Consider the following 18285-nt stretch of genomic DNA (forward strand, 5'->3'; position numbering starts at 1 on the left):
TCACATGTATGTGTTAAGTTTAGCTAATGTTCGAGGCGATAGACCACAGTGCATTGTAGTTGAGGCATGGGTAGGCCAGTCCGAGGCTTACACCATGCCACAGGAGCTTAATGGACAGTGCAGGACAGTGAAACATTAATGTCTAAACAATAGGGTGTAAAAATGGGGCTGGGATAAGACTGGAACTAGACAGGTCTGTAGGCATAGATCTGCCTATAATGGATGCTCATTGTGAACAAGGTCTAAATAGACAGGACCAAAAACAAGCTCTGGCTTGTTTAGAGACAGTGACATTATAAGCCAGCAACAGTGCCTTGACTTTTTGTTGCAGGCTTATAATGTCAATGCCTTTCTACACGTCTATTTTTGTTTCTCAATATCCTTGACCAGTTCCTAGTTAGGAAAAAGAGAAGTGAGTGACAGACAGAAAGACAGACACTGTCGAGGTCTTCGCTGCTAATGTAAAGAAGGACAGTGAGTAAGGGAGTGGGGGAGCGTCAGAGATGGCTTTGGGAGTCTTCCAGACTGGCTGGATGAGGCTGCTCTCTCTTATCCTGCAAGGTAAGACTGACATCATATTCATCATTATCATACGCAGCACACTTTTAGCATGGTATGTGAATAGACATACCAAGTATTGTATTGTAAATCATATTCATTAATTCCTTGTATCCCAGGCTGCTGTGTGGGTGTCCTCTGTAGTGACTGGGCTGTGCGTGTCCCCTCCGCTCCCCTGTGTGCCGTGGCCGGCTCGTCTGTGGTCCTCCCCTGCTTCTACGACTACCCTCAGCCCTACAGGGTGCTGTCTGAGATGTGGTGCCGGGACCAGAGCCGCTGCATCACCCCCAGGTACGTGTACCATAGCCAAGGCATCTTCCCTGAGCCAACCTCCCAGGGCAGAGTGGAGTACCTGGGGAAGGAAGGAACCAGGAACTGCTCCCTGAGGATCTCTGATCTGAGGAGGTCTGATAGCGGGACATACGTCTTCTATTTTATCACCAACCACCCAGTGGAGAAGCCTCCTGGACAGCCTGGAGTAACCCTGCTAGTGGCAGGTAAGACCACAGTGCTTATTATATGTTTTTTTGACACGTATTTTGTGTAAATACGCCTTGTGGTCAATGATTATATGTAGATAGCAACTGACCAGTGGCGAGTTAATAAAGTCGCATTGAGTTAATAAAGCCTCATACAGACATGGTCTCTTTTTTGCTTTCTTTAGTAAGGCAGCTCCAAAATGCAGGTGTTTCAGCCTAGCTCAGTGCTTTCTGTGGTGGTGGGGCAGGCAGCGTAAAATACAGAGCATAGGGGTTAGTAATGTTCTCTTGGCTCAGTGTTCTGTCACTCATGGGGACACTATGTCACAACAAAATCTACAGGGGAGAGCTCGCAAATTCATGCCCCCTGGGTGCTGCCACAGATTTACATTAGAAGTGCTCATCCAAGAAGGCTCAAGGTCATTGGCCACAGATAGAATTACGTAAAATCACGTTATATCTACCGATGCTTTGATTGGACTGATCATGTCAACATAATACTTTCAAAATCTTAGCTAGCAAGCTAGATAAGCAGTCTTCATCATGAATCAAGTCGACAATCTACTGGCAAATCATTTTCAATCCTTGTCATATGAAGATAAATTATAGATAAAACGTATCGGGGCTCATTGGCCAATTCAACAATAAGTTGTTTGGAAGCAATCAGTGGCTAACTGCAAGCATTGCAAAGCCATCATTAGCCTGCTATTCAGTGAAGTGGATGTGTGGTCCCAAGTCTAAGATTAAGGGTCTCTTTTCCTAGTTTAAAATAATAAACTTTCATTGACCATGCTGCTTTTTACCACGCTCAAAACAACTGTTAACTCGGAACTGCAAAATCTGACTTTAGTGAGTTCAAGACAACTCAGAACTCGGGGAAATACAATCTACGACTGGGAAAATACGTTTTGAACTCTCATGCAGATCGGAATTGTAAATCCGGAACTCGGGCCTCTTTCTAGAGCTACGACCTGAAGATCACTGACGTCATGATTCACTGACATCATGATTCAACTTTTTTTCTTTGAGTTCCCAGTTGGTATTTTTGGCATTTTATTAGGATCCCCATTAGCTATTGCAAAAGCAGCAGCTACTCTTCCTGGGGTCCACACAAAACATGACATAATACATTAACATTAATAGACAAGAACAGCTCAAGGACAGAACTACATATGCAACGGATGTGAAACGGCTAGCTTAGTTAGCGGTGCGCGCTACTAAATAGCGTTTCAATCGGTGACGTCACCTGCTCTGAGACCTTGAAGCGGATTTTGTGGAGCGATGGGTAGCGATGCTTCGTGGGTGACTGTTGTTGATGTGTGCAGAGGGTCCCTGGTTCGAGCCCGGGTATGGGTGAGGGTACGGTTTAAAGTTATACTGTTACATTGATGCTGTTGACCCGGGTTGCTGCGGAAAAGGAGGAAGGTCAAAAGGGGGGTGAGTGTAACGGATGTGAAACGGCTAGCTTAGTTAGCGGTGCGTGCTAAATAGCGTTTCAATCGGTGACGTCACTTGCTCTGAGACCTTGAAGTAGTAGTTCCCCGATAGGTAACCATGCTTCGTGGGTGACTGTTGTTGATGTGTGCAGAGGGTCCCTGGTATGGGCGAGGGGAAAAAAGTTATACAAGTTATACATACACAGTTGTCTTGAAAGCACCAACAATCCAGAGAATGGCAGACTTTGATGACAAAGTATGATGACTAGTGAGCACAGAACAACAACGTGAGTCCAAAAATGTCTTCTGTGCTGCTGCATAAATGATGTAATATGCCAGGGAGATATGTATACTGCCGATGTTCTGAATTTTTCAAAAGTACTGAACAAATAGTTATATTGACTAAATCAAATCAAATGTATTTATATAGCCCTTCGTACATCAGCTGATATCTCAAAGTGCTGTACAGAAACCCAGCCTAAAACCCCAAACAGCAAGCAATGCAGGTGTAGAAGCACAGTGGCTTGGAAAAACTCCCCAGAAAGGCCAAAACCTAGGAAGAAACCTAGAGAGGAACCAGGCTATGTGGGGTGGCCAGTCCTCTTCAAATCAAATCAAATCCAATTTTATTTGTCACATACACATGGTTAGCAGATGTTAATGCGAGTGTAGCGAAATGCTTGTGCTTCTAGTTCCGACAATGCAATAATAACCAACAAGTAATCTAACTAACAATTCCAAAACTACTGTCTTATACACACAAGTGTAGGGGGATAAGGAATATGTACATAAAGATATATGAATGAGTGATGGTACAGAGCGGCATAGGTAAGATACAGTAGATGGTATCGAGTACAGTATATACATATGAGATGAGTATGTAAACAAAGTGGCATAGTTAAAGTGGCTAGTGATACATGTATTACATAAAGATGCAGTAGATGATATAGAGTACAGTATATACGTATACATATGAGATTAATAATGTAAACAGTATGTAAACATTATGTTAGGTAGCATTGTTTAAAGTGGCTAGTGATATATTTTACATCATTTCCCATCAATTCCCATTATTAAAGTGGCTGGAGTTGAGTCAGTGTGTTGGCAGCAGCCACTCAATGTTAGTGGTGGCTGTTTAACAGTCTGATGGCCTTGAGATGGAAGCTGTTTTTCAGTCTCTCGGTCCCAGCTTTGATGCACCTGTACTGACCTCGCCTTCTGGATGATAGCGGGGTGAACAGGCAGTGGCTCGGGTGGTTGTTGTCCTTGATGATCTTTATGGCCTTCCTGTAACATCGGGTGGTGTAGGTGTCCTGGAGGGCAGGTAGTTTGCCCCCGGTGATGCGTTGTGCAGACCTCACTACCCTCTGGAGAGCCTTACGGTTGTGGGCGGAGCAGTTGCCGTACCAGGCGGTGATACACCCCGCCAGGATGCTCTCGATTGTGCATCTGTAGAAGTTTGTGAGTGCTTTTGGTGAAAAGCCAAATTTCTTCAGCCTCCTGAGGTTGAAGAGGCGCTGCTGCGCCTTCTTCACGATGCTGTCTGTGTGGGTGGACCAATTCAGTTTGTCTGTGATGTGTATGCCGAGGAACTTAAAACTTACTACCCTCTCCACTACTGTTCCATCGATGTGGATAGGGGGGTGTTCCCTCTGCTGTTTCCTGAAGTCCACAATCATCTCCTTAGTTTTGTTGACGTTGAGTGTGAGGTTATTTTCCTGACACCACACTCCGAGGGCCCTCACCTCCTCCCTGTAGGCCGTCTCGTCGTTGTTGGTAATCAAGCCTACCACTGTTGTGTCGTCCGCAAACTTGATGATTGAGCTGGAGGCGTGCGTGGCCACGCAGTCGTGGGTGAACAGGGAGTACAGGAGAGGGCTCAGAACACACCCTTGTGGGGCCCCAGTGTTGAGGATCAGCGGGGTGGAGATGTTGTTGCCTACCCTCACCACCTGGGGGGGCGGCCCGTCAGGAAGTCCAGTACCCAGTTGCACAGGGCGGGGTCGAGACCCAGGGTCTCGAGCTTGATGACGAGCTTGGAGGGTACTATGGTGTTAAATGCCGAGCTGTAGTCGATGAACAGCATTCTCACATAGGTATTCCTCTTGTCCAGATGGGTTAGGGCAGTGTGCAGTGTGGTTGAGATTGCATCGTCTGTGGACCTATTTGGGCGGTAAGCAAATTGGAGTGGGTCTAGGGTGTCAGGTAGGGTGGAGGTGATATGGTCCTTGACTAGTCTCTCAAAGCACTTCATGATGACGGAAGTGAGTGCTACGGGGCGGTAGTCGTTTAGCTCAGTTACCTTAGCTTTCTTGGGAACAGGAACAATGGTGGCCCTCTTGAAGCATGTGGGAACAGCAGACTGGGATAGGGATTGATTGAATATGTCCGTAAACACACCAGCCAGCTGGTCTGCGCATGCTCTGAGGGCGCGGCTGGGGATGCCGTCTGGGCCTGCAGCCTTGCGAGGGTTAACACGTTTAAATGTTTTACTCACCTCGGCTGCAGTGAAGGAGAGGCCGCATGTTTTGGTTGCAGGCCGTGTCAGTGGCACTGTATTGTCCTCAAAGCGGGCAAAAAAGTTATTTAGTCTGCCTGGGAGCAAGACATCCTGGTCCGTGACGGGGCTGGTTTTCTTTTGGTAATCCGTGATTGACTGTAGACCCTGCCACATACCTCTTGTGTCTGAGCCGTTGAATTGAGATTCTACTTTGTCTCTATACTGACGCTTAGCTTGTTTGATTGCCTTGCGGAGGGAATAGCTACACTGTTTGTATTCGGTCATGTTTCCGGTCACCTTGCCCTGATTAAAAACAGTGGTTCGTGCTTTCAGTTTCACGCGAATGCTGCCATCAATCCACGGTTTCTGGTTTAGGAATGTTTTAATCGTTGCTATGGGAACGACATCTTCAACGCACGTTCTAATGAACTCGCACACCGAATCAGCGTATTCGTCAATGTTGTTGTCTGACGCAATACGAAACATATCCCAGTCCACGTGATGGAAACAGTCTTGGAGTGTGGAATCAGATTGGTCGGACCAGCGTTGGACAGACCTCAGCGTGGGAGCTTCTTGTTTTAGTTTCTGTCTGTAGGCAGGGATCAACAAAATGGAGACGAAAGGAGGGCTGTACCGGGTGGAGATTATAAGAGAACATGGCCAAGATGTTCAAATGTTCATGAAATGACCAGCATGGTCCAATAATAATAAGGCAGAACAGTTGAAACTGGAGCAGCAGCACGGCCAGGTGGACTGGGGACAGCAAGGAGTCATCATGTCAGGTAGTCCCGAGACATGGTCCTAGGGCTCAGGTCCTCCGAGAGAGAGAAAGAAAGAGAGAAAGAGAGAATTAGAGAGAGCACACTTAAATTCACACAGGACACCGAATAGGACAGGAGAAGTACTCCAGATATAACAAACTGACCCTAGCCCCCCGACACATAAACTACTGCAGCATAAATACTGGAGGCTGAGACAGGAGGGGTCAAGAGACTACATCTGTCCTAGCTTGCTCATTAATGTCTTAATCAAAATGATGGATTGCCTCTTATGCCATAGTTTGTACATCTCAATTGTCAGAATAAACCACATTTGTTTAAGCAAGTTAGCCATATTAGCTATATTTTTTAAAAGGCAGTAAATTGGGCTGAATGAACTGTTTCTCTGCCAGACAAGGCTCAGCTGATGTAGCAATGGTAAGGTGTTGGGACTGCTGTTGGGACTCTGCTGTCGGGACAGCTTTATGTAGGCCAGTTTGTTGGCACGGTTTGTCACCGTTGTCGTGAAAATAATGTATTGTTTAGTGTTGTGTTGCGTAGTGGCTTTGCTGGCATGCAGCCCAATATTTATTTATTTTTTGCCCCACCAAGATTTACATGCTAAAATCGCCACTTTATACTGTAGCTAAGAAAGTAATACAACGTGTATGTTTTGTAGTAAGCTGTTAGTAGCCCATGTACCTCACCCTAATAATTTGGTCCCTTTCCCCTCATAACTTAGCCACCTGTTCTAACTTGGTGGTGCACCTATAAGCTGTTTTTAAGAAATGTCATCATTGAATATTGTAAGAGCTTTCATTGTCTACTTATATGCCCCTTTATTTATCCTTTGGTTCTAACTTGGTGTACAGGGAGAATACTGTAAGAACGGCCAATGTTCTGAATTCTGTCTCTGTACATTTCAAAAGTGCTGAACAAAGAGTTATATTGACTACGTCCATCTTAGCTCGCTCATTAATGTCTTAATCGGAATTACGGATTGCCTCTTATCCGCTCATCGTTCCCTTATGCCATAGTTTGTACATCTCAATTGTCAGTAGAAACCACATTTGTTTAAGCAAGTCAGCCATATCAGCTGTTTTTTTTAAAGGCAGTAAATGAGGCTGAATTAATCGTATCGCAGCCTCTGGTAAGGATTCACTCCATGGTGATGAGAAGAAAGCTCTGCTGTTGGGACAGCTTCATGTAGGCCCCAACAGTTTGTGGGCACCGTTTGTCCCCATTAGAGTGCAATTAATGCATTGTTTAGTGTTGTCTTGTGTTTTAAAAAATGTTGCGTTACTGTAATGCAGGGATGCTGTAATGCATCGATACATGTTCAAAACACAAACATTTAATATCAGCATTCAAGGTTGTTTTCTGTACATACAGTCAAGGGTTTTTATTTATTTTTTACTATTTTCTACATTGTATAATAATAGTGAAGACATCAAAACTATGAAATAACACATGGAATCATGTAGTAACAAAAAAAGCGTTTAACAAATCAAAATATATTTTAGATTCTTCAAAGTAGCCACATTTTGTCTTGATGATGGCTATGCACATGGCATTCTCTTAACCAGCTTCACCTGGAATGCTTTTCCAACAGTCTTGAAGGAGTTCGCACATATGCTGAACATTTGTTGGCTGCTTTTCCTTCACTCTGCTGTCCAACTCATCCCAAACCATCTCAATTGTGTTGAGGTCGGGTGATTGTGGAGGCCAGGTCATCTGATGCAGAACTCCATCACTCTCCTTGGTCAAATAGTTATTACACAGCCTGGAAGTGTGTTGGGTCATTGTCCTGTTAAAAAAACAAATGATAGTCCCACTAAGTGCAAACCAGATGTGATGGAGTATTGCTGCAGAATGCTGTGGTAGCCATGCTGGTTAAGTGTGCCTTGAATTCTAAATAAATCACTGACAGTGTCACCAGCAAAGCACCCCCACACCATCACACCTCCCCCTCCATGCTTCAAGGTGGGAACCACACATGCAGAGATCATCCATTCAACTACTCTGCGTCTCACAAAGACACGGTAGTTGGACCCAAAAATCTAAAATGTTGATTCATCAGACCAAAGGACAGATTTCCACCAGTCTAATATCCGTTGCTCGTGTTTCTTGGCCCAAGCAAGTCTCTTCTTATTATTGGTGTCTTTTAGTAGTGATTTCTTTGCAGAAATTTGACCATGAAGGCCTGATTCACACAGTCTCCTCTGAACAGTTGATGTTGAGATGTGTCTGTTACTTGAACTCTGTGAAGCATTTATTTGGGCTGGAATTTCTGAGGTTGGTAACTCTAATGAACTTATCCTCTGCAGAAGAGGTAACTCTGGGTCTTCCTTTCCTGTGGTGCTCCTCATGAGAGCTAGTTTCATCATAGCGCTTGATGGTTTTTGCGACTGCACTTGAAGAAACTTTCAAAGTTCTTCAAATGTTCTGGATTGACTGACCTTCATGTCTTAAAGTAATGATGGACTGTCATTTCTCTTTGCTTATTTGAGCTGTTCTTGCCATAATATGGACTTGGTCTTTTACCAAATAGGGCTATCTTCTGTAAACCACCCCTACCTTGTCACAACACAACTGATTGGCTCAAACACATGAAGAAGGAAATACATTCCCCCAAATGAACTTTTAACAATGCACACCCATTAATGGAAATGCATTCCAGGTGACTACCTTTTGAAGCTGGTTGAGAGAATGCCAAGCGTGTATTTGATTTGTTTAACATGATTCCATGTGTAATTTCATAGATTTGATGTATTCACTATAATTCTACAATGTAGAAAATAGTAAACATAAAAACCCTTGAATGAATCGGTGTGTCCAAACTTTTGACTGGAACTGTACATTTAGTGTGTAACTATTTGACTCATGAGAATAGGAGAGCTGTCTGCACAGAGATCAGGTCTGACCACAAGCCTCAGAGGTTCCAATGAAATGGATGTCACCATAATTTCTGAGTCACTCTGAGGAGAGGAGCCATTGCTTCCTTGTTTCAGTATGATCACATGGTTCAGAGAGACTCTCATAGTGTTCTTACAGTTCCTCAGAAAGTTTGTTAATGTCTTAATATTTACTAATTTTCTCATTAACTTACTGAAAGTCTTTCTGAGTAATAATGACAATGCTATTGATATCTGTATGTACAGTACCAGCTGTTGACAACAACAGTGAGAGCTCTCTTGTAACTAAGAAGTTATTGTACTTTAAAACCTGATGGTATAGTTGCATGCCCTGCGACCAAAATCAAATCAAATCAAATCAAATTTTATTTGTCACATACACATGGTTAGCAGATGTTAATGCGAGTGTAGCGAAATGCTTGTGCTTCTAGTTCCGACAATGCAGTGATAACCAACAAGTAATCTAACTAACAATTCCAAAGCTACTGTCTTATACACAGTGTAAGGGGATAAGGAATATGTACATAAGGATATATGAATGAGTGATGGTACAGAGCAGCATACAGTAGATGGTATCGAGTACAGTATATACATATGAGATGAGTATGTAGACAAAGTAAACAAAGTGGCATAGTTAAAGTGGCTAGTGACATAAGAATGCAGTCGATGATCTAGAGTACAGTATATACATATGCATATGAGATTAATAATGTAGGGTAAGTAACATTATATAAGGTAGCATTGTTTAAAGTGGCTAGTGATATATTTACATCATTTCCCATTATTAAAGTGGCTGGAGTTGGGTCAGTGTCAATGACAGTGTGTTGGCAGCAGCCACTCAATGTTAGTGGTGGCTGTTTAACAGTCTGATGGCCTTGAGATAGAAGCTGTTTTTCAGTCTCTCGGTCCCAGCTTTGATGCACCTGTACTGACCTCGCCTTCTGGATGATAGCGGGGTGAACAGGCAGTGGTTCGGGTGGTTGATGTCCTTGATGATCTTTATGGCCTTCCTGTAACATCGGGTGGTGTAGGTGTCCTGGAGGGCAGGTAGTTTACCCCCGGTGATGCGTTGTGCAGACCTCACTACCCTCTGGAGAGCCTTACGGTTGAGGGCGGAGCAGTTGCCGTACCAGGCGGTGATACAGCCCGCCAGGATGCTCTCGATTGTGCATCTGTAGAAGTTTGTGAGTGCTTTTGGTGACAAGCCGAATTTCTTCAGCCTCCTGAGGTTGAAGAGGCGCTGCTGCGCCTTCTTCACGACGCTGTCAGTGTGAGTGGACCAATTCAGTTTGTCTGTGATGTGTATGCCGAGGAACTACCCTCTCCACTACTGTTCCATCGATGTGGATAGGGGGGTGTTCCCTCTGCTGTTTCCTGAAGTCCACAATCATCTCCTTAGTTTTGTTGACGTTGAGTGTGAGGTTATTTTCCTGACACCACACTCCGAGGGCCCTCACCTCCTCCCTGTAGGCCGTCTCGTCGTTGTTGGTAATCAAGCCTACCACTGTTGTGTCGTCCGCAAACTTGATGATTGAGTTGGAGGCGTGCATGGCCACGCAGTCGTGGGTGAACAGGGAGTACAGGAGAGGGCTCAGAACGCACCCTTGTGGGGCCCCCGTGTTGAGGATCAGCGGGGAGGAGATGTTGTTGCCTACCCTCACCACCTGGGGGCGGCCCGTCAGGAAGTCCAGAACCCAGTTGCACAGGGCGGGGTCGAGACCCAGGGTCTCGAGCTTGATGACGAGCTTGGAGGGTACTATGGTGTTGAATGCCGAGCTGTAGTCGATGAACAGCATTCTCACATAGGTATTCCTCTTGTCCAGGTGGGTTAGGGCAGTGTGCAGTGTGGTTGAGATTGCATCGTCTGTGGACCTATTTGGGCGGTAAGCAAATTGGAGTGGGTCTAGGGTGTCAGGTAGGGTGGAGGTGATATGGTCCTTGACTAGTCTCTCAAAGCACTTCATGATGACGGAAGTGAGTGCTACGGGGCGGTAGTCGTTTAGCTCAGTTACCTTAGCTTTCTTGGGAACAGGAACAATGGTGGCCCTCTTGAAGCATGTGGGAACAGCAGACTGGTATAGGGATTGATTGAATATGTCCGTAAACACACCGGCCAGCTGGTCTGCGCATGCTCTGAGGGCGCGGCTGGGGATGCCGTCTGGGCCTGCAGCCTTGCGAGGGTTAACACGTTTAAATGTCTTACTCACCTCGGCTGCAGTGAAGGAGAGACCGCATGTTTTCGTTGCAGGCCGTGTCAGTGGCAATGTATTGTCCTCAAAGCGGGCAAAAAGTTATTTAGTCTGCCTGGGAGCAAGACATCCTGGTCCGTGACTGGGCTGGGTTTCTTCTTGTAGTCATTACATTTACATTACATTTAAGTCATTTAGCAGACGCTCTTATCCAGAGCGACTTACAAATTGGTGCATTCACCTTATGACCTCCAGTGGAACAGTAGTGCATCTAAATCTTTTCAGGGGGAGGGGGGGTGATAGTCCGTGATTGACTGTAGACCCTGCCACATGCCTCTTGTGTCTGAGCCATTGAATTGAGATTCCACTTTGTCTCTGTACTGACGCTTAGCTTGTTTAATAGCCTTGCGGAGGGAATAGCTGCATTGTTTATATTCGGACATATTACCAGACACCTTGCCCTGATTAAAAGCAGTGGTTCGCGCTTTCAGTTTCACGCGAATGCTGCCATCAATCCACGGTTTCTGGTTTGGGAATGTTTTTATCGTTGCTATGGGAACGACATCTTCGATGCACGTTCTAATGAACTCGCACACCGAATCAGCGTATTCGTCAATATTTCCATCTGACGCAATACGAAACATGTCCCAGTCCACGTGATGGAAGCAGTCTTGGAGTGTGGAGTCAGCTTGGTCTGACCAGCGTTGGACAGACCTCAGCGTGGGAGCCTCTTGTTTTAGTTTCTGCCTGTAGGCAGGGATCAGCAAAATGGAGTCGTGGTCAGCTTTTCCGAAAGGGGGCGGGGCAGGGCCTTATATGCGTCGCGGAAGTTAGAGTAACAATGATCCAAGGTTTTACCACCCCTGGTTGCGCAATCGATATGCTGGTAAAATTTAGGGAGTCTTGTTTTCAGATTAGCTTTGTTAAAATCCCCAGCTACAATGAATGCAGCCTCCGGATAAATGGTTTCCAGTTTGCAAAGAGTTAAATAAAGTTCGTTCAGAGCCATCGATGTGTCTGCTTGGGGGGGGGATATATACGGCTGTGATTATAATCGAGGAGAATTCTCTTGGAAGATAATGCGGTCTACATTTGATTGTGAGGAATTCTAAATCAGGTGAACAGAAGGATTTGAGTTCCTGTATGTTTCCTTCATCACACCATGTCTCGTTAGTCATGAGGCATACGCCCCCGCCACTCTTCTTACCAGAAAGATGTTTGTTTCTGTCGGCGCGATGCGTGGAGAAACCCGTTGGCTGCACCGCGTCGGATAGCGTCTTCCCAGTAAGCCATGTTTCTGTGAAGCAGAGAACGTTGCAGTCTCTGATGTCCCTCTGGGAAAGACCACAAAGACTGTATGCAAAAATTTGCGGAATTGTAGCAGGAAGTCACATGGTCTTGACTGTCGGTATGGAATCGTCCTTTGGGTGACCACCCCGCCGCCTCTGACTCATAATAATTCCCAGACAGCCACCACTACAAACACAACAACATATGGATATACATTTCAGTGTATTTCCATTTAAAACAGGAATAGACAAATAATCTGATGTGCCCTGTCCTGTTATCTGTCTGGTATGTTTTATTGGGCTCCCGAGTGGCGCAGCGGTCTAAGGCACTGCATTTTAGTGCAAGAGGCGTCACTACAGTCCCTGGTTTGAATCCAGGCTGAATCACATCCAGCTGTGATTGGGAGTTCCATAGGGTGGCGCACAATTGGCCCAGCGTTGTCCGGGTTTGGCCGTCATTGTAAATAAGAATTTGTTCATAACTGTCTTGCCTGGTTTAATAACTAAGAAAATTGCTTACATATCTCTTGTCTACTTTCAGATAATTCCAGTGAAGTAGCAGTGTCCCTCAGTCCCGCTGGTGATGTTGTTGAGGGCAGCTCAGTGACGTTATTCTGCTGTAGTACTGCCCACACTCCAGTGGAGGGCTACACCTGGTACCAGACTGGAGGCTCTACGGCTGTTGATAAGAGACAGATGATGACCATCACCAATATCAGCACAACAGACAGTGGAAACTACTACTGTGAGGCCCTGACCACTAATAGACCAATCTACTCCTCAGCGTTGTCTATTAATGTCCAGTGTAAGTACTTTGAAATCACAATCACAGATAATGAATGAATCAGTAACAATGTTTGTCAGTTTTTTTGGGACGCTCTTTGACAGGTTAGTATGTACCAGACATGTCTCAGTGTTACCCAAATATAGGAAACTATACTGTAAAATAAAGTGTGATTTTTTTTAACCTTTCTCTGCCTTCAGATGCTCCAAAGAACACATCAGTGTCAGTCAATCCTTTTGGGGATGTAGTGATGGGCAGCTCTGTGACTCTGTCCTGCAGCAGTGATGCCAACCCTGCAGTAAAGCACTACACCTGGCTTCAGAGGACAGAATCCCAAGCTTCACTGAGAGGGTCAGGGCAGAGTTACAGCATCACTAACATCAGCCTTGAGGACAGTGGGCAGTACTGCTGTGTAGCGATGAACAAGCATGGATCACAGAGCTATACTGTAACCATGACTGTGGGGAAAGGTAGGTACAAGGGGATGCATTGAACATATACATCATTTGTAGTCTAGTCTGTAATAAAACATCACGATTATGCCACCTGTTATTGTACATTTTCCATTGAAACAAATGACAGTATGTACACGAGTGTGAAGCTATCCCTGGCCTATAGAGCTTACAGTAGTTTATTCTCTGCAGTAAATGGCCAGTCCTCCATATTGTGGAGCTTGGTGGTGCCAGTGGGGATCTCCATCGCTCTGACACTGATCATCATTATAACAGTGGCTTGCATTAGGTGGTGAGTGATAAAGTTACAAATACAGTGATGTGATCTGTAATCTCTGTATGTACAGTGCCTTGCGAAAGTATTCGGCCCCCTTGAACTTTGCAACCTTTTGCCACATTTCTGGCTTCAAACATAAAGATATAAAACTGTATTTTTTTGTGAAGAATCAACAACAGGTGGGACACAATCATGAAGTGGAACGACATTTATTGGATATTTCAAACTTTTTTAACAAATCAAAAACTGAAAAATTGGGCGTGCAAAATTATTCAGTCCCTTTACTTTCAGTGCAGCAAACTCTCTCCAGAAGTTCTGTGAGGATCTCTGAATGATCCAATGTTGACCTAAATGACTAACGATGATAAATACAATCCACCTGTGTGTAATCAAGTCTCCGTATAAATGCACCTGCACTGTGATAGTCTCAGAGGTCCGTTAAAATCGCAGAGAGCATCATGAAGAACAAGGAACACACCAGGCAGGTCCGAGATACTGTTGTGAAGAAGTTTAAAGCCGGATTTGGATACAAAAAGATTTCCCAAGCTTTAAACATCCCAAGGAGCACTGTGCAAGCGATAATATTGAAATGGAAGGAGTATCAGACCACTGCAAATCTACCAAGACCTGGCCGTCCCTCTAAACTTTCAGCTCATACAAGGAGAAGACTGATCAGAGATGCAGCCAAGAGGCCCATGATCACTCTGGATGAACTGCAGAGATCTACAGCTGAGGTGGGAGACTCTGTCCATAGGACAACAATCAGTTGTATATTGCACAAATCTGGCCTTTATGGAAGAGTGGCAAGAAGAAAGCCATTTCTTAAAGATATCCATAAAAAGTGTTGTTTAAAGTTTGCCACAAGCCACCTGGGAGACACACCAAACATGTGGAAGAAGGTGCTCTGGTCAGATGAAACCAAAATTGAACTTTTTGGCAACAATGCAAAACGTTATGTTTGGCGTAAAAGCAACACAGCTCATCACCCTGAACACACCATCCCCACTGTCAAACATGGTGGTGGCAGCATCATGGTTTGGGCCTGCTTTTCTTCAGCAGGGACAGGGAAGATGGTTAAAATTGATGGGAAGATGGATGGAGCCAAATACAGGACCATTCTGGAAGAAAACCTGATGGAGTCTGCAAAAGACCTGAGACTGGGACGGAGATTTGTCTTCCAACAAGACAATTATCCAAAACATAAAGCAAAATCTACAATGGAATGGTTCAAAAATAAACATATCCAGGTGTTAGAATGGCCAAGTCAAAGTCCAGACCTGAATCCAATCGAGAATCTGTGGAAAGAACTGAAAACTGCTGTTCACAAATGCTCTCCATCCAACCTCACTGAGCTCGAGCTGTTTTGCAAGGAGGAATGGGAAAAAATTTCAGTCTCTCGATGTGCAAAACTGATAGAGACATACCCCAAGCGACTTACAGCTGTAATCGCAGCAAAAGGTGGCGCTACAAAGTATTAACTTAAGGGGGCTGAATAATTTTGCACGCCCAATTTTTCAGTTTTTGATTTGTTAAAAAAGTTTGAAATATCCAATAAATGTCATTCCACTTCATGATTGTGTCCCACTTGTTGTTGATTCTTCACAAAAAAATATAGTTTTATATCTTTATGTTTGAAGCCTGAAATGTGGCAAAAGGTCGCAAAGTTCAAGGGGGCCGAATACTTTCGCAAGGCACTGTATTGGTTTGCGCTGTATATAATTCTACAACTCCTGTACCTTTGAGTGTTTCCTTTTCATTTGATATCTACAGTATAACTTTATATTGTCTATTAACAGTATTGTACTCTTCCATCTGATGCGTTTAGTGGAAACAGAAAACATTATCAACCAAAACAGAGAATCTCCAGTAGAAAATAAAGACAATATACCAAGTTTATTAAATGATACGTCCGGTTCCATAACAACTTTCCCCTACAGGAAAACTGTCCCAGCATCAAGTCAACAAGGTTACAGTCTTACAGAGACCACCATCCAGCAGCCATTACCCTAATACTCCATAAAGGATGACCATAACAAATGAGACACTTAAGTTAACAGGAACTGAAAGGGAACTGAATTAACTCTGGTGGGAGATGTTGTGTCCAGTTTACTGCCACACGGTGGCACTGTTGTGTAGCTATTTCCAGCTGTATTCGTTAATAAAATGTACAGTAATATCTGTAGAATGTACTGTGCTCCTCATTTCAGCTCTCTACTGTAGAAAATAAGTAATTTCACTGTAATAGGCCTACTGTAATTTAGTTATTTTATGATGGTGAGTTGTTGAGGACTGGATGACCAAAAGTGAAACGACAACCAGAGATTAGTTTCAATATGTAAATATATATTTAAATTGAATTACAATGATATAAAAATGGATAATAACATACTGTATATATATAACATAACCATATGTCACAATGCCAAGCTACACCACCCCAGGCTGAGCTCTGCCTATTTTTATTTTATTTTTAAATGTAACCTTTACTTACCTAGGCAAGTCAGTTAAGAACAAATTTATAATGATGGCCTACCCCGGCCAAACCCCAACGACGCTAGGCCAATTGTGCGCCGCCCTATGGGCCTCCCAATCACAGATGTGAAACAGCCTAGATTTGAACCTGGTATTGTAGTGACACCTTTTGCGCTGAGATGCAGTGCCTTAGACCACTGTATTATATACAAGTTCTTCAAGTTTGAGTTGAGTAGCAAAATAAATAAGTCAACAACAGGTTGCAAGTTCAAAAATAATAATTCTCCTCCATTAGTGAATAGAAACTGAATTACTGAGACTCTCTCAGCCTGGTCAAAAAGGAGGTCATAACAGTACATAATTAATAAAAGCAACAAACCTGTCAAGTTCTGACCCTAGTTTTTGTGTTATTTCTTTGTTTTTAGTTGGTCAGGACGTGAGTTGGGTGGGTATTCTATGTTTTGTGTTTCTAGGTTGGGTTTCTGTTTCGGCCTAGTATGGTTCTCAATCAGAGGCAGGTGTCGTTAGTTGTCTCTGATTGAGAATCATACTTAGGTAGCCTGGGTTTCACTGTTGGTTTGTGGCTGTTTGTTTCCGTGTCTGTCACCACATGGTACTGTTTTCGTTCATGTTCACATTTATTGTTTTGTATTTCTTAGTGTTCAGTTTATGTTTTAAAATAAACGATATGGACACTTACCACGCTGCGAGCATCTTTCTCGCTACTCAGACGAAGAGGAGGAACGCCCTTGCAAAACCAAACAACCAAAAATACAGGTTTTGGTGCAGTCGAGGGAAGATCTAACAAAATATTAATTCAACTTCAATTCAAGATAAATAAACAATATTCTCTCAAACTTAGTCAGATAGTTACAAACTAAACCCGTCACATGGCCACTTCTCTCTTACCAGCACCTTCCCCCAGGCGGCTGCACCTCAAACAAAAAAAGTAACGGTCCTCAAATGAAATTTTAGGATCAATCATTCAATTTTAACAAGATAGAAGCATGCACAAACAAAGGATGCACATCGTCACACCAGAGACACATACTGTACATTACAAGTACAATACAAGACATTTACAGTGCCTTCGGAAAGTATTTAGACCCCTTGTATTTTTTCACATTGTGTTAGGTTACAGCCTTATTCTAAAATGGATTAAATCGTTTTTTTCCTCATCAATCTACATACAATATACCCTAATGACAAAGAAAAAAAGGTTTTTTAGAATTTTTTGCAAATTTATAAAAAATAAGAACTGGAATATTACATTTACGTAAGTATTCAGACCCTTTACTCAGTCCTTTGTTGAAGCACCTTTGGCAGCAATTACAGACGATTCTTCTTGGGTATTACTCTACAACTTGGCACCTGTATTTGGGGAGTTTCTCCCATTCTCTGTAGATCCTTTCAAGCTCTGTCAGGTTGGATGGGGAGCGTCGTTGCACAGCTATTTTCAGGTCTCTCTAGAGATGTTCCCGAAGCCACTCCTGCGTTGTCTTGGCTGTGTGCTTAGGGCCATTGTCCTATTGGAAGGTCAACCTTCACCCCAGTCTGAGGTTCTGAGCGCTCTGGGGCAGGTTTTCATCAAGGATCTCTCTGTACTTTGCTCTGTTCATCTTTACCTCAATCCTGTGTGGTGGTGAATTTCTTTACTATCAAATGAGGAGAGACAAACGTATCACACAAGTTAGAGTTATACTTAAACTAAACCTTTAATCACTTATTAATAAGGGAGCAGGTCAATACAATGCACACATATAAAGTGAATCGATTGAGTGCTCTACGATAATGATGGCTGGTCGACGATTCACGCGGTTAGGGTTCGTTGCTTTCATCCTTGTCAATCATTGGCTCATTGGTGAAATTTGCATTATGACAATATCTTGAATTAAATCATTCTAAAACCTTAATTAATGCAATTGCAGACAGTAGTTGACAATCAGGAACATAGCATGCATGTTTCCGAGTAAGTTCCGCTTCAAACAAAAGGTCTCAAGTTGTTTTGTTAAACCGTATGTCTAGCCCTGGTGATGTCACTACCCACGTCATTACGTCATTTTACTCCTGAGACCAAAACCATGCCTACAAAGCTATATAAACAATGGCTTTGAGTGCTATCTAAAAATTTAGTAAACATCCACTCTCCAAAGTTGATTTATAGTGGAATGTCTGA

General features: G+C 43.7%; 1 protein-coding gene across 1 annotated transcript; it reads left to right on the plus strand.

Moving 5' to 3' along the window:
• Nucleotides 1–424: 424 nt before the first annotated feature.
• Nucleotides 425–16502, plus strand: LOC115102116 (B-cell receptor CD22-like). The gene is made up of 6 exons (XM_029621714.2): nt 425–561; nt 678–1055; nt 12666–12929; nt 13109–13378; nt 13553–13652; nt 15575–16502. The coding sequence occupies exons 1-6, from the start codon at nt 504–506 to the stop codon at nt 15645–15647; spliced, it is 1143 nt and encodes a 380-aa protein (XP_029477574.2). The 5' UTR covers nt 425–503; the 3' UTR covers nt 15648–16502.
• Nucleotides 16503–18285: the final 1783 nt, after the last annotated feature.

The sequence above is a fragment of the Oncorhynchus nerka genome, linkage group LG3, assembly GCF_034236695.1.
Source record: "Oncorhynchus nerka isolate Pitt River linkage group LG3, Oner_Uvic_2.0, whole genome shotgun sequence".
NCBI lineage: Eukaryota > Metazoa > Chordata > Actinopteri > Salmoniformes > Salmonidae > Oncorhynchus > Oncorhynchus nerka.